The sequence below is a fragment of the Neodiprion pinetum genome, chromosome 2 (genome assembly GCF_021155775.2).
Source record: "Neodiprion pinetum isolate iyNeoPine1 chromosome 2, iyNeoPine1.2, whole genome shotgun sequence".
Taxonomy (NCBI): Eukaryota; Metazoa; Arthropoda; class Insecta; order Hymenoptera; family Diprionidae; genus Neodiprion; species Neodiprion pinetum.
The window spans coordinates 11,331,335-11,346,428 of NC_060233.1; the positions used below are offsets into that span (position 1 = coordinate 11,331,335).

The window sequence follows — 15,094 nt, forward strand, 5'->3', positions numbered from 1 at the left end:
CCGGAAAATGTTAACAAATGTTCAATAGACTGCAGGTTATCTTTGATTTCATTCTTATTACTTTGTCGTATTCAAAAACTCGGAGTAATTTAATATAGATTTTACGTACAGTTTTCAGATGTTAACAGAGGTAATCAAATCAGCTGAGATCAAGAAATTAAAATTGAGATTGAAACTTGTTGTGATAATTTCTCAAAACTCAATTGTTAGGTTAGTATCGATGGTAAGAATACTCTGGAGATTTTGTATGGTAAAAGTTTGCAATATACTTTGGAGAAAGTTCTGAAACAACAAAAAGTTTCCATTTTCGGAATAACGAAAACGTTCGATTAATTCTTCATCGAATCTCTAAAAGTGTTTGAATAACGTAATCAGAATACATGCAATGAGAAACAATCAGAGCTTGTCAGCGTTTTTAGAATCTTTAAACGTTTTTTCTTCTGAGACAATCATAGACGTTTTTCCATTCGAAAACGTTAACGTCCTGCAAATATGAATCGATGCATGTCAAGATTGTCAAATGGTAAAAGAAAATTACGTTTCATTGTTGCATTCATTAGTAAATGAAAATCTGCAAATAGTGCAATGGCGATTTTCTAAAGTATATTTATTACTTATAAACATCGCCACCTTCCCCGGAACCTACCGATAATTTGTCAGTAAGAAGACAGAGCTTCAACAATCTCTCAGGTGAAGAAATCCCTGATATTAACTGAATCAATTCGTGTCTGATTTCTTCATATATTTCTCAAGTATCCCTGAAAATTGTCCAACAGTCTCTATCCCAGGATGTTTCAGGGTTGCTCGGTGATGTTTCATAATTTTTCAGAGTATGTAGCATATTCAACAGATATAAACGCCTTCAGAAATCGGCCAAAGTCCGGAATCAAAATGGCAGCATCCATACAAGTCCGCACTGAAGTGCGCGGCAAGCAAAAGACAATCGGCCAGCCACGGCGATCGTTCTTGACACACGAAGCAAATTAGCAGTAGACTGACGAACGGCGCTACGAACCTGCGGAAGTAAACAAAAATAATGCCCCGACTTGGGAGGCGACAGTCTGTAAGTACGCCCAGTAATTACAAACCATAAATATGCATCATAAATGAAGGGTGGGAGGGAAGCGGACGGGTAAACCGAGTAAGTACTTGCTGTTACAATTCAGTCTCGATTTACACGTCGAAGGTCAAACTTCGACGGTGGTCAGATTTGGAGTGCGATCAGGGCTCCTTGGAAGAAAATCAGGAAACGAAGGGAACTCGTTGTTGATTCTCACCCGAGTGTGATATATAAAACAATTCAAGTGATTCATCCATTTTGTATACAAATCCTCAGAGTTGGCATCTCCCGCCGCTACGTAGAGCTTCGCAATAGGTATGATAAGAAGTGCGAGATACTTGCTTTCTACCAAAGTTTGCTAAACAGTGACTTGTGTGATTGACGCCACCTATAGTGACGATGGAGAACGCGATGAAAAACCACGACGAAAACAGCAAAGCGACGAATAGGACGAGGACCAAGAAATGCAAGCAGGAGCTCGATCAGCTTCGGCGAGACGTTTTAGTCGCAAATAAAATACTGGTTAGTACTACATACTTGTCTTAAGAGAATGCTAGATTCCGTCGTTACCGACCGAGTAAAGTCTCACTTTTTTTCACCATTGCTCCATGTTTATACGTCACTTATACAATACTGGATAAAATAAGCTAAAAACTTTTTACTCATGCGTTAATAGTGCCGGGAAGTGTATTCTTGAAATAGCTGGTAGTTCAATTACGGGAATGCATTGGTCGGCTTTATTTTTTCGTGAAACCAGACTTTCTTTGGATATTTGTATTTGGTACGGTATTGAGATTAATCAAATTGTGTCGACGTGTCCTCTCATTAACAAGAGACACTAAAATACAAGGGATTTGTATCGAGAGAGGGGCGCAACTGTCAGTATCGTTTTACACACACACTATTCTAAATTTTTTCATGAAAAACACCTTACTGGTTATCCAATTTCGATGAATCTTAGCTCATTTTGTCCGTAGATGAATCATTTACAAATCGTATGTAGACAGATTTCTGGTGACCTGTTAAATTGACCAAAAAACCGACGTATGTACAACCAATGCAAACTGCATGTTACAAACTAATGCTTCATTTCAAATATATTCAAATTGTTAAAAATCCATTCAAGATAATTTGTGAAAAATTCATCTGTCAAAAAAACGAGCCGTTACTTGATGAATTGAATAAGCCTTACGAAATTGGCATCAAGAATGAATTGGCGCGCGAATAAAAAGTTAGGAAAGAAGTAGAAACCGTTTCAAAGAAATCCCAAACCATGTTTTTTACGACCATGTTGGATTCCTGAAGAATTAGATCCCGAAAAAGTAGGAACTAAAAACATTCGAGAAATCTTAAATTATAATATGTTTATACCGAATAACATTTGATGTAGCGTACTGACATAAATTTATGCTTATTCACCACGGAAATAACTTTTCGTCAATTTCTGTGGTCCCGGTGGTCTCTAAAGATTTATATCGTGAACAAAATAGACCAAAAATATTGCACTGAATTCGAAACAGGAGAATTTAATCATTTTGTTTTCTTTGTGCTCACTAGCGTTGGCACAAATGACATTACCGGAGAGTTTTGAAACTGTGTTTTCTGTTTTCTTGCCTTTCGATTTAGCCAGTCTGGCACATTTATTCTTAACAGAAGTCTTCGAAACTTTTAACCGGTCGTCTCAGCTAATCAATTACCAAACCATTTTCATCGAAATTCACGTTTTTTTCTGTACTAGAGGAATAATTCTTATAAAACTTATCAGAAATTAATTCTGTTATCGATGTTAAACCTCTGTTTCCAAATTCTTCCTTTTTGATATCATCCTTAAGGAAGGATCGAACGATTAATCTGAAACTAAAACGGTATGATTATACCTATACTTACAGCTGTTTCTCCACCAGGATGAAACTTGAAGAGTTGCCATTGACGCAATGTATATAACCAAATAAATTTTAAGCACAAATAACCGCCAATCCACGTTACACTAATCAGAAATTCAGAAAACCGTACTAGCTATATAAACTATACAGAATAAATTCATATTTTCCAAGCAAAGTTCCTTCGCAGTCATTCCAAAATTCAAAAATTGTTTTTTTCCACCTTGTTTCGTCACCCCCGCACAAAAAATTTCAATTTGACATTTTCAAAAAAGAAGTGAGGGCTTTTTTATAGTCAGCTCAATAATTTACCGTCCCAAAATATAAAATCGCGTCACTTTTCACTGAACATTTTTCAATTAATATTCGGATGATCGATGGATTAATAATCTACAAAAACCGAGAACAAAATTGTGGTAAAATTTCTTCGCAGTCGTCATATTTCACGGTCAGAAGTGTCGTTGGAGCCATAAAAAAATCGTCCAACATCGACTCTAAATAAACTTGGATCGGACAACCCTGCGGCGACAGTTGCCTAAATACAGACGAATTTACGGATCTGTTAATATCTCCTCACGCAACGGAATGCGAAAGAAAATGGTGTTTCTTAAATTTTTGGAAAATTTTAAATTTCGACCGTAGAAGCGATTTATAAAAAATGCAACCACGCTACTAAAAATTTGGCTGATTCACACTTGCGTTTATAAAATAAAAGAAACTTCACTTTCTACGTATTTATAGTTATTATTACTCCCAACATTTCGGATTTTTCTGACATGGAATCGCTTAATTTACATACTACGTACCCACCCAATTGACGATTTAACAACTACGCGATATTGAATCAAAAAATTTTGCTTCACTTTGATAGCGTGACGAATCCGCTCCACCAAAAGCTCACACTTCAACATTCACAAAGGTTCTCAACAAATTCGCCGAGCGGAGACAAGCAATCGTAAGATCATTTTGTTCTTAAAAATTAAACAGCAGCGCTTAAAAGTATTTTGACAAAGATAGTAATTGAGTTAATTTCATGCAAGAATAAACTAAAAAAACCGATAATATTATTCGTTGAAACAAATTCGATGTTCTACATAATTGTTAAGAATTAACTATCGATTACTCGAAAATAAATTCATAACAAAGAAAAGTAAGAGAAACGATTGATCAAAGTAATAACGAATTTCATATTATCAAAATACCTTTGAGCGCTACCGTATTTATATTAATGAAAGAAAGTAGTGAAAATTTATTAACGTTTTATTACAATAACTTGGTAATATTTACTCACTGAATATTGAATTATCGTCATTATTATTAGGATGAAAAAAATTGCCGAATTTATCAATTTCACTGTACACAAATTAACGAAAAAGAACTACTCGATTCGTTCACATTTTAACGAATTTGAACTAGGCTTATATACGTATTTTGAGTCGATAATTGCGTGAAGTTATCGATTCTATTCTATTCGTGTCGTAAAATGAAAGGAAAAAAAAAAAATCGAACGCGTAACACGGATTTGAGAAGAGCGGTGATCGAGTTGAGCTTTGATAATCAGGAGACGAAATGTCAGCTTATTATACCGCCTAGAAATTTAGAATCCATCTCTTTATACATCGGGATTATAAGATTGATTAAAACGTTCCAGGACAACGAAATTCAAGGATTGGACAGCGCTGGAAGAAGGACCGGAAAGAAGAAGATGTGTCACAGACTTCTACCGGTAATTGATCGATAACTCTATAAATTCGATGCGTGTTGTAACCTGAAATAATTCGAGATACTCGAAAATGATTGACAAATTTTTATCTAAATAGACACAAAAAAAATGCTGAATGATTTCAGGGTTGATTGGGAACTTTGGCTAAAGAAATTTCTGAATAATATTCAACGCTTGCGGAGTAAAATGTGTATTATTTTCGGTAAAATTTGTATTATTCTGATAATTTCCGAAGGATTAGTTTCAATAAAAAAAAAAAAAAAACTCGGTTTCTTTCTTTAATTTTCTTAATTTTCTATTGAAATACTTTTCGTACAGAAATTGAGATGCTTGTACAGTTTTTGAGGCACTTTATTATTTATATATGTATATTAATTAGGATTCTCATGAAATTCGTAGAAACCTGTGACATTTTGTAAAAATAAAAATTATTTCCAGGCGATGAAACCTTCTTTCCTTATAACTAATCACAACAAATTGACTTTCTCTTTACATTTCCGAACACCTGGACACGATGCTGGTGCTGCAGTTAAGAAACCCGGAAGTCGGTATTTTTGCAAACGGATCGAAAGGTGCTGAAATAAAAAGGGGTATGAATAACATATGAATATCTTTTCGCCAGCTGCAGAGTTGGTAGCTATATATGAGATGAATCAGCTTTTCCTGCCATGCCTCTGAAAATATTTATCCGAATGTGGGGTCGTTTCCTCTGTCTTTTCTTTTTCATTTTCTTCTTTTTTTATTTTTTTTTTTCTCTTTTCTTCCTTCTTTCCTGTTTTCCTTCCTTTTTATTCATCCTCCGCGTCCACTCGAAGGGACCGAAAGTTACGACCCGTCGCTATTAAAAAATCCCTGTAGATATTACACGCCTACTTTGCGCTCGCCAAATATACAATAACTTACCATCTGTTCACGTATAATAATAACGATAGTATTGCCTTCAAAGATAACGAACGTATCATCTTTGTAAAAAAAAAAAACTAATAACTTACGTAAGAGAGCGAAAATCGTTAATATTCATGGGCGGAAAGGAAAGCGTAAAGTTTTTATTCTCGTCCAATTTTTTCTTTCCAAAAATTCTGCACTCGATGCTTTTTTTTTTTTTTTTAACCTCTGTAAAATTGTTCGGTTGTTCAAGTTTTTGGCAAACTTCAGATTCTTTCATTAACGAGAGTGAATTTATTTCAACCGTCAGTGTTAATAATTCGAATTTCTCATGCAGAGAATCTTGCTTTCACCGAATCAGATAAAGCGCGCATCGAAGGTGATCTTCAGAAGATTTTGCACGATGGGCTACGGAGATCAAAGTGAGTTTATCCGTTTTTTCTTATCGCCATTGTGTTTCTAGCATCGCCACAAGCGAATTACGCAATTTATTTACACGTTTTTAACGTAATACAGGAGGCTGAAAAGCCAAGCTGCAAATAAACTCCAACAAAAATTTCCGGAAACTGTTGAGAAAGATGAGTCGGATTCACCGGAAAATCAGTCCGATGATAATGTTTTAGAAACAAAACCTGCGCCAGTCGTCGCTAGTAAAAAACCTAAGTAAGTGATCCACATTACGTAGAAAATATATTTATGTTTTTTTTTTCACAAGAATTGTTGATAAAAATTCTAGACTTATCGGCAAAATTTGTTATCGAAAATCAACGAGTTTCAAACTTGCCATAAAATTCTGAAATGCATCAAGCCAATTTAAATCAGTCTAATAAACCGATTCGGATTACAATTGTAACGATTCATGCAGATGACTGTGAAGAAACGTTCAAAATTATCTGACGACACATTTTTTATTTGTACAAATATAACACCAAATGAAATTTCAGTGGCAAAAGAAGGTTGCAAGTCCCCATCCAGCAGGATGGAAATATCAGGAAAATATCTAAAGCGGAAATACATGATGCAAAAACTATTGCGAGGCAGTTGCAGTTCAAAACTGATAACAAGAGGAACAATTCGGCTGGAAAAAAGTGTAAGAGAAGCCTGTTTCAAGATGAAAACGACGATTCGGATCATCCAATTCACTTTCCATGCGTTGAAGACTTGCGGTAATCATATTTTACAACTGAATTAATTGCGATTGGTAGAAAAACAAAATCCCCGAAAATTTGCTATTACTTTTGTCAGAGATTATTCAGAAATATATAGTGAAGCCGAAACTTTTGAAAATCATTGGACTTTGTCCGATATATTCCAGAAAAACTGAGAAGATATTGAAAATTTACATTCTGAATAGATTCATGAAAATATTGCAAAAAATTTTTAAAATAAAACTTTTAACATGGACATCGACTGAAATTCGAGATCTAGCGCTTATTGAATATTCTGATTCTAGATTTTCTCCGACTCTTGGCAAGGCTAAAGTTAAAAAGGAACCCGGAGAGCCAAAGTCAAAACCTGCTAATCGGAAATTAAATTTTAATTGCGGCAAAGTTGGAAAAAAAATGATTACCGCCAAGTACAAGAAACTTTGCGCAGTTGTTTCTGACGAAAGCTTCAACAATTGTCTTAAGCAAACGCCGCATGTCGGTGAGTTGGATTTTCTTTGAAACGTTTCGAAAATTCAATCCAAATTTCGATTGAAAAAAACTTGGTCACGAACGCGAGATTTTTTTACGCATCGTTTTAACATTTTTCAATAAAAACTGGTCAATATTTTGGTTATGGTAAAAACGCAAAGAGCGTTTCAATATTTAAAATGACAAAATGTTAAAGATTTTGAAAATTTGTCGTCTCAGAATGTTAAAAATGTGTATTATAATAGTATAAAGTTTCTGAGAATTATAACGTTTGAGAATTATCACTTTTAACAATTGAAATTCTGTGAAAAAAAAAAATCACAAATTTCCGTCGCAAAATAACAGAAAAGTTTAATTATATTGAATGCAATTTTTTCCGCATTCCTCTCGCAAATTTTTTTTCCTACACTAATTTACAGTGCCTATAAAAATGTCTCACAAAAAAAAACTTGCGGGTAATATTTTGTGAAAATTCATTTTTCAGATCCAGCGAAAAAAATCAAAAAGTCTCTAGGTAACTTGTACTCCGTTTGCCGACAGCAAAAGACGCTGGTTCAAAAGCATCCGACGAAAGTTTCGAAGGCGAATATCAAAAACAGCAAAAATTCTCGTCGCCAGACGCCTCTCGAAGAAATGGAACAACCGTCGACTTCCAATTTTAAAATCGATATTGAACATCAGGCCATAAAACTTGAGGCCCCTACGATCACTGTCAAGACGGAACCGAACGGGGATAATCATCAAAACGCCTCCACTTCATCGGAGACAAGCATAATTGCGGAATGGGAAACAAACTCACTGAGGGTGAATTACGACAGTGTCGGTGCCACTTTAAAATCGGAAATAACCGAGTGTTCGGGGACCACCGACACAAGTTGTGAAAAAGTCCAGCAACAATTTCCAAAAGAGGTGAAGAAAATTTGTAAAAATATAAGTGAGGAGCATTCGAAAAAGAATTCGAAAATTGTAGTCATTTCTTTACCATTACCATTGAAAAATATCGTACTATAAAATTTCTGAATAAAATAACTAACAATATTTATTTTTCTTGTTTGCTAGGGTATCGTTGAAAGACCGACGTCTACAACACCCGGCGAAGAACGAAGCAAATTTCTCAACGAGAAAGAAAACCAGTTGACCCAAGCTCCGTCACTCCGTAAGAAAATTCTGCAGAGATATCTGCAAGAGACGAACAATTCAGGTTCTTTTCCGCCGCGAAAATCAGAAGACGAAGTTACTTCCACTGTTAAATCGGAAGTCAAGCCTCGATGCCTCCAGACCGTAACGAAAGCAGCAAATTCGTCAACTGTCAACTGTCCGGATACTCGTCAAAACTTTGATAACGTAGCTGGACCGTCAAAGAACAATTTGAGCAGCGCGTCGAGTTCGACGCTGCCGAAATTTCCATCAGCGCGTAAAAAGTTGATGATGCGCTACCTGCGGGAGGTTAATAATCAGGACAGGCCGAATCCTTTCACGGAAACACTCGAGGAGAATCAGGAGCGTCGATGTTCGAGCAAAGAAACTGCCGCTGCTACTCTGGTATGAAAAAATTACGGAAATTTTATACCAAGACCCGAATGAGTTCCGATAATTCTGACACAATTTTTGCGGAAGGATTGCAAAATATTTTTGAGAATTTCGAGACATTTTCTGTTGAAAGTCTGAGACGAACTTTGAGTTTTTATCGTACAGACAGTATCGAAACGGAAGAAATAAATTTTTATGATATGCTGCTGAACAAATCCGAATCGACGTATCAGTTGAAGTATATTTTCAATGAAATTAAAATTTTCAAAATTGTCCAGAAATTCAATCAACAAATATCAAAGTCTTGACATCAATTGACTGAAATGGATTTTCTGGTGAGAAATTAAGATACTTGTAAAGAAATTCCTCTGGAAGTTCTAAGAATTGATAAGATGCTTTTCATACAAAATTACGCAACTATCGGAAATTAACGGTCTGACTAAATTCTGAGAATAATAATTTCTTCCAGGGTTCAAGCCCGAGTACCAAGAAAATATTCGTGAAGCGATATCTGCAAGAAGTGAACAGCCAAGAAGAACAACCGGCGATCTCGAAAGCGTCGGAATCAAACGCAGAAAAGCGCTGTTTCGGCGAAGAGGCCGAGAGACCGGAGTTCGGATTTCAGATACCCATAAAAGTTGAGACAGTCGCTGATTCCTTGACCGTGAACTGCGATAGTGACGAAAATTCTCAGTTTGCTAAAGAAAATTTGGATCCGCGACTGCCGCAAGTCCCGGAGATTCGCAAGGCGATATTACAACGGTTTCTGCATGACGTGGAGGTCCAGAATATGGAGAGACAGGAAGTCGAGACGGCGGAGGATTTTCCGGAAAGATCAGCGCGTCACATGCCGGTGATTCTCCGAAGATCACAGCAAGAGAGGGTTTGGCACAGGCCTTCGAGCGAGGCTGAAATCGGTCAAGATTTCGGGGGAATCACCATAAGCCACGAAGAACCGGAAGTCGTGCCGACACCCGCTGTCGTAAACGCGCTTTACGAACTGAATGAATACCAATCGAGAACCGGCTGCGATTTTTCGGAACCGAATGTATACCATACAATTCCACCTTACAATTATCATATGGAAAATTTTCAGACAAACGGAATTTCCGGTCAGGATCGGGACTACGAAAGGTTTCCGGTTTTCCTGAAACGCAGCGACTCCGAGTCAACTAGAAATTCTGACGAGTTGCCGCATATTGCGCCCCAAAATGAACCGCATCAAGTGCACCAATTTCAGGTCCTCGGAGCCAGTGAACAAGTCGAGCTGCTGCACCGTATGCACGAGCAAAACGTGGTAAGAAAAATGTTGTAATAAATTTTTCACAATTTATCTTAACGATTCGGTAGAACTATACATATTAGTTGTTTCGAGGAGAGTTCTGAAAAATATTTGGTACAATATTTGTCGGAATATTTGAAGTTTTTTTTAACAATTACCGAGGTGTTACCAAGCAATTCCAGTGAGAGTTTTTAATAATCGTGTTGTTCTTTAGGGACTTCATCTTTTGTTAATGATATAACGGCTGGCAAAAAATTTATACCGATCGTTAACTTTATCATAAGACAGTCGTCGAAGCTCTTTTTAAGACTATAAATTAAAGAAATACTGGAATTATATACAAAAGCTTATTGTAACTAGATATCGATACTTCGTTTCGATTCGGTTCGTTATGGTTAAAAATTTAGTAGATTCGTTTTATTTCGCTCTACGATTACTCATTTTATTCGGAAGATTACTTTTTACAAATTCACCGATACCCTTTTTTTTCATTGCGTTCACACGCGAGGTTAAATTTTCAATTTCGCAACATTTTTGTGACAAACAAATCGCAATATTGAATTTACTAACGGAAAGGAAAAATCCGTAGGGTAAAGTCGAACGAAACTACTATATTTTCGAAAATTTTGTAGTTGATTGATATCTATAAACTTTTGTTTATAATTTTGGTATTTCTCGTTACTACAAATTTGAAGAGATCTCACGCACATAACAAATTGACAAATACTGAATATTCGACTATTTAGTAATAAGATTGATAAGAAGTATCGATTTTTGGCCAACAACTATTTTAAAACCTGAATAATTCCGAGATTTTAAATTTCCAACCATTTCTGTGAATATCATCTAAATTTCTATACGAGTCTCGTATTATTTCAGAACTCCATTTTGTGCAAGGAATCTAAAAAAAAAAAAATCCGAATTTCGGTGTTTCCGCATTTACCTGTAAAAAATGTTATCAACGAATCTAGAATTTCAAATACTTATCATACGTTTCCCGGAAAAACCACAAGATTTCTTCTATATTATACTTGTTGAAAATTATTTTCGGGCAAAAAGTTTATATATTTTTACAAAATTTCCCGAGGTTATTAGAATTGGTAAGTTGTGTCCAAAAAAAAAAAAACAGTCAGACATTTGTTATATTCTGAGTAAATTCATGAAAATGTTCGAAATTCTCTGCAAATAATTTACGAGGCTGGAGCTGGTAACGTTATTGTAATGATCAGTGTTTCGGAAACCCCGTCAATTCGTAATTTTAGTAATCTGAAATGATTTCATTCGCGAACAGCGGTCACAAATGTTCCAGTTGCCGAGAAGCGAATTCCATAACATTTCTACTAGCCTAATGCAGCCGCCGAACCTCGCGCCGCCAAATTCTGGAGTTACTTATCACTGGCCGCCGCCTCCTGCAATTTTGAATATACCTCCGCGAAGCTACTCGGAGGAATGCTTTGAGAGAAGGTTCAATTTCGTTGTTCCGTTCGAGCAAACCGAGTCGATTTCCCATAACACGATCATCAATCCGCTGTACAGATCAGCCGTTCTTGAAAATCTTCCATACCCGCAGAACTTTAGCCCAATGTTCGAAGAACTTCGGAATTATAACTATCAATTGCTTATTGATTCCGGATATGCTCACGCCGCTTTCTTCAACAGTCAGGTACGCCTTTAATTAATAATATTTGGGGCGTACAGTCGGGTGAAAAAATTATTGAAAATCAACAAGCGATTAAGCGGAGCTTTGAATAGTGTCACCGAAGCTAATCTAGTTACGTTTCAATGTAAAAGTTCTCGTAATGAAAGAGAGAATATTCAAATACTGGAGATTCAACTACGTTATAAACCCATCGTTATTTTAATCACGTCATAGAAATCTCATTATTTTACTTAGTACGACCTTTGCAATTGAGACTCAATGTTGAAACGTTTTTATCTGGATCAAAGAGTCTTTCTTCGGTCGGATTCAACTTTGTCAACTTTACTTACCCCGTTCAATATTTCATTTTTCTATGTTTTTTGATTCCACATATATTTTTTACCCGACTGTAACGTCCTTAAAGAAAAAGCTTCATTTCTGTTATTTGATTGGAATTTTTTTTACTATGATTTACAGAAATATTTCAATTTCCATTCAGCAAACGAACCATTCTATATTTCTTTCGTGGTAAATTGGGCGCTTGATTTTTAAGTAAACTTCGAACAGCTGCTGTCTATTATACGGAGAGAATCTCAAGTAATAAACTTGGAAAAAATAAAAAAAAGAAGTCAAGTTTTCGTTACATCGATAGTAGTTTCATTTCGTTTCATCGAGTTTCCAATCACTCCCGTGCTGAAGAAGTTTTCACTTCAAAAACAGTTTCCTTAACACAATCCGAAACGATTACATTTGGAAATGTCAAACTTTTTACTTAAAAACTAGATTCGGTCACGTCTAATTTTCATCTAATGGAGTTACCAAAGTTTTCAAGATAAAAATTAGATGTAAAAATCAACTTACTTATCCCTCGCCAATCCTATAATCTAGAAGTCCAAAATGTAGGTGATTTTCAAATCTTATTGCACATAAAATGCGTCAAAATTTCATTAATATCCAAATTTTTCCAATTTCAATGTCTATTGTTTATTAGTTTGTTCCTGCTTCCATATGACGATGGAATAATCTCATAGTCTCTTTATTCTTCATACCGTAGGATGGTTAGAGCGAGTTGCTTCAAGCTCTGAAAGATGGCACCATTTGCAGCTTTTCCAAGTCTGGCTAGGCTTTTCATATACCGGGTGGGCCGCAATTGATATTCAGACATTAACGTCACGTTTTCGGTGGGCTACATTTCGTTTGGAAATCATCCAGTTTGCATTGTTATTTTTCATGAGGAATTCTTGATTTGCCAATACTTTCATAAATTTTTGAAAATGAAAAACCGCTCGATTTTCCATTCTCTCAAATAAATCTATACTTTTGTTATCAAATCGATGCATTGAATGTAAATAAAAAATTTATCTTCCAGATTGGTGAAAATGCCGGTCAATATTATCAGCATGTTACACAGCCGGTAAGCATAATATTGTGCCCTAATACTTATACAAAAAACACTGTAAACAAATATACGCCGTAATGACGATTTAGCGAAACGATAAAATCACTTGGATGATAAGAACCGTGGTGATAAAATTCTAACATCACAATTTGCTTTGTTATTTTTCAGATTTATAGCGTTACTGATGTTCATCCTCCGCTACAAAGCCAAGTACTGCCAGATTATTCTCCTAGCGATGACTAGACAAACGATATAAGGTGACAGTAACAATAACAATACAACAGTGCATAGCATATGTTTCACTAATATGTATTATAATTTGTACCCGTCTTCAATTATTTTATCGGCCGAATCACCGTGTCGGCATTTAATTTTCAATTACCCGGAACAAACGTAACTTGTAAGCAATATTTTGCCAACATCGAAGACGGTTTAACGTGTTATTTATACTAGAGGAAAAAAAAAAAACGGCAAAAGATGAAAAATTGCAAAAATTTGACAAAAATACGTTATCAGAGTTGACGAATAATCGATACATTTAATTTCCTATTATTATTATAATTATTTCAACACTCTTTAAAATTGTTGGAATAATTAAAATACATTGAAAAATATTGATTTCATGTTTAAAAAAATGTCTCTTTTTATACGCATTTATATAATTTATGTGTCTGATGTTATTCGAAATATTGCAAAATAATATTGTAATCATTTGTAATTCACCCAAGTGCCTATCTTTGATTACACTTGGTTGTAGTGTGTAAGAAGCAAAAATTGTTTATGTCGTATCTTTACCTATGAACTGTATAATCACATGGAATAGTGTGTCACATGTGTGTGAAATAATGTGTGCTGATGGTACGCGTTAACTGTGTAACAAAATTAAATGTGGACTAATTATTCTTTATACGACGAGGAACTAAATTAAATTTCAAGACAACATTTAATTTATACACAAATTTCACGCGTATCATCGGATTGTTGTCAGCTGCTGTAAATTCAAGGTGAATTGAAAAAAAAAAAAAAAACAAACCCAAGCGTAAAATAGCCGTGAGCTAAACGGTTTGACTTTACATCCGAAGAGTGAACTTTTGCTTCTAGTATAGTCGGGAATTGAATGCTCCAGATTTGAAAGTTCAAACTCTCTAGCTTCAGAGTTTTCAGTTCTCTAGTTTCTCTGACCTCCTACCTTAGGAGTTCGATTGATTTCCAACATTCACGGCAATTCACAACTTGTACAAACTATTTTTCACCAGCTGATTAATCACTTACACCTCGTCTATTGAATTGATACGTAGCGTGAAAGATAAAATTCTGTTTAATTCTGAGTTTTAATCTTTACTACCGGCAGCTGGAACCGGAATGAAGAAGACGAATCGTATTTGCAAAGCGAACATAACTCTTCGTGTTTCAATTGAATACAATAGCTTTAATAATCCGTTGATTTATTGTATTTAATCTGTATATTATCCTAAGTATCATGAATAATATCATTAAAAGCAATGTAAAACGTAATATGTTTCATCATTTTAAACTTACATCCTCGTCCCGTGGCAAACTAATCACCTACATGTGAAACCTCGTAACTTTTCTAACGTTGAATAATTGATTGAATAATTGCGAGCCGTTGTGTCGTAAAGGTTTTTTTTTTTCTTTTTTTTAATTCTTCTCAACTTCCGTTCGATACTATTTTTTTACTCGGCTAATTGACCGCAATTTCAAAACAAAACATCTGATGCAGAAATTTTTCCATATGTATAATATATTCACAACGAGTCAACATTGGATGCTTGCAATAATCATAATTTTAAATTATATGATCTTCTCCGCACTTTTTTTTTTTTTTTTAAGTAATTTCAGACGCAAAAAAGATCGAATTCTGAAGTACCTGATGTAAAGGAGAAAAAAAAGAAAAAAAGAAACCGCAACAGAGAAAATGACGTATTTTCTATGTAATAAACATTTTGATTGTTGAAATTTCAGACTCAAATTCTGTTTCGACGTAGAAATGATTTGAAAAATGTATCGAATCTGTCTGATGTCTGTCTTATTGAGCCTG

General features: G+C 35.2%; 1 protein-coding gene across 5 annotated transcripts; it reads left to right on the plus strand.

The window, feature by feature from the left end:
• Positions 1 to 1,193: 1,193 nt before the first annotated feature.
• LOC124212210 (nucleolar protein dao-5-like) lies at positions 1,194 to 14,527 on the plus strand. 5 transcript variants are annotated; one of them, XM_046612080.2, is made up of 15 exons: positions 1,194 to 1,375; positions 1,455 to 1,582; positions 3,812 to 3,895; positions 4,592 to 4,666; positions 5,193 to 5,253; positions 5,886 to 5,970; positions 6,065 to 6,211; positions 6,493 to 6,714; positions 7,002 to 7,195; positions 7,670 to 8,094; positions 8,245 to 8,727; positions 9,185 to 10,012; positions 11,289 to 11,660; positions 13,006 to 13,050; positions 13,204 to 14,527. In XM_046612080.2, exons 2-15 carry the CDS (start codon positions 1,460 to 1,462, stop codon positions 13,276 to 13,278), a joined length of 3,219 nt encoding a protein of 1,072 aa, XP_046468036.1. In that variant the 5' UTR covers positions 1,194 to 1,375; positions 1,455 to 1,459; the 3' UTR covers positions 13,279 to 14,527. The 5 variants fall into 5 exon arrangements, with proteins under 5 accessions (XP_046468036.1, XP_046468037.1, XP_046468039.1 ...); XM_046612081.2 differs by having other exon boundaries at positions 1,194 to 1,582; positions 11,307 to 11,660; XM_069133688.1 differs by lacking the exons at positions 1,194 to 1,375; positions 1,455 to 1,582 and adding an exon at positions 2,055 to 2,104.
• The last annotated feature ends 567 nt before the right edge of the window (positions 14,528 to 15,094 follow it).

What these genes read in the sequence shown, in the direction of transcription:
- LOC124212210 (XM_046612080.2), top strand. Translation starts at nt 1,460, where the DNA reads ATGGAGAACGCGATGAAAAACCACGACGAAAACAGCAAAGCGACGAAT. An exon ending in CCGAGCGGAGACAAGCAATC is followed by an intron (nt 3,896 to 4,591) that starts GTAAGATCATTT and finishes AAAACGTTCCAG; the next exon opens with GACAACGAAATTCAAGGATT. An exon ending in CCATGCGTTGAAGACTTGCG is followed by an intron (nt 6,715 to 7,001) that starts GTAATCATATTT and finishes TTCTGATTCTAG; the next exon opens with ATTTTCTCCGACTCTTGGCA.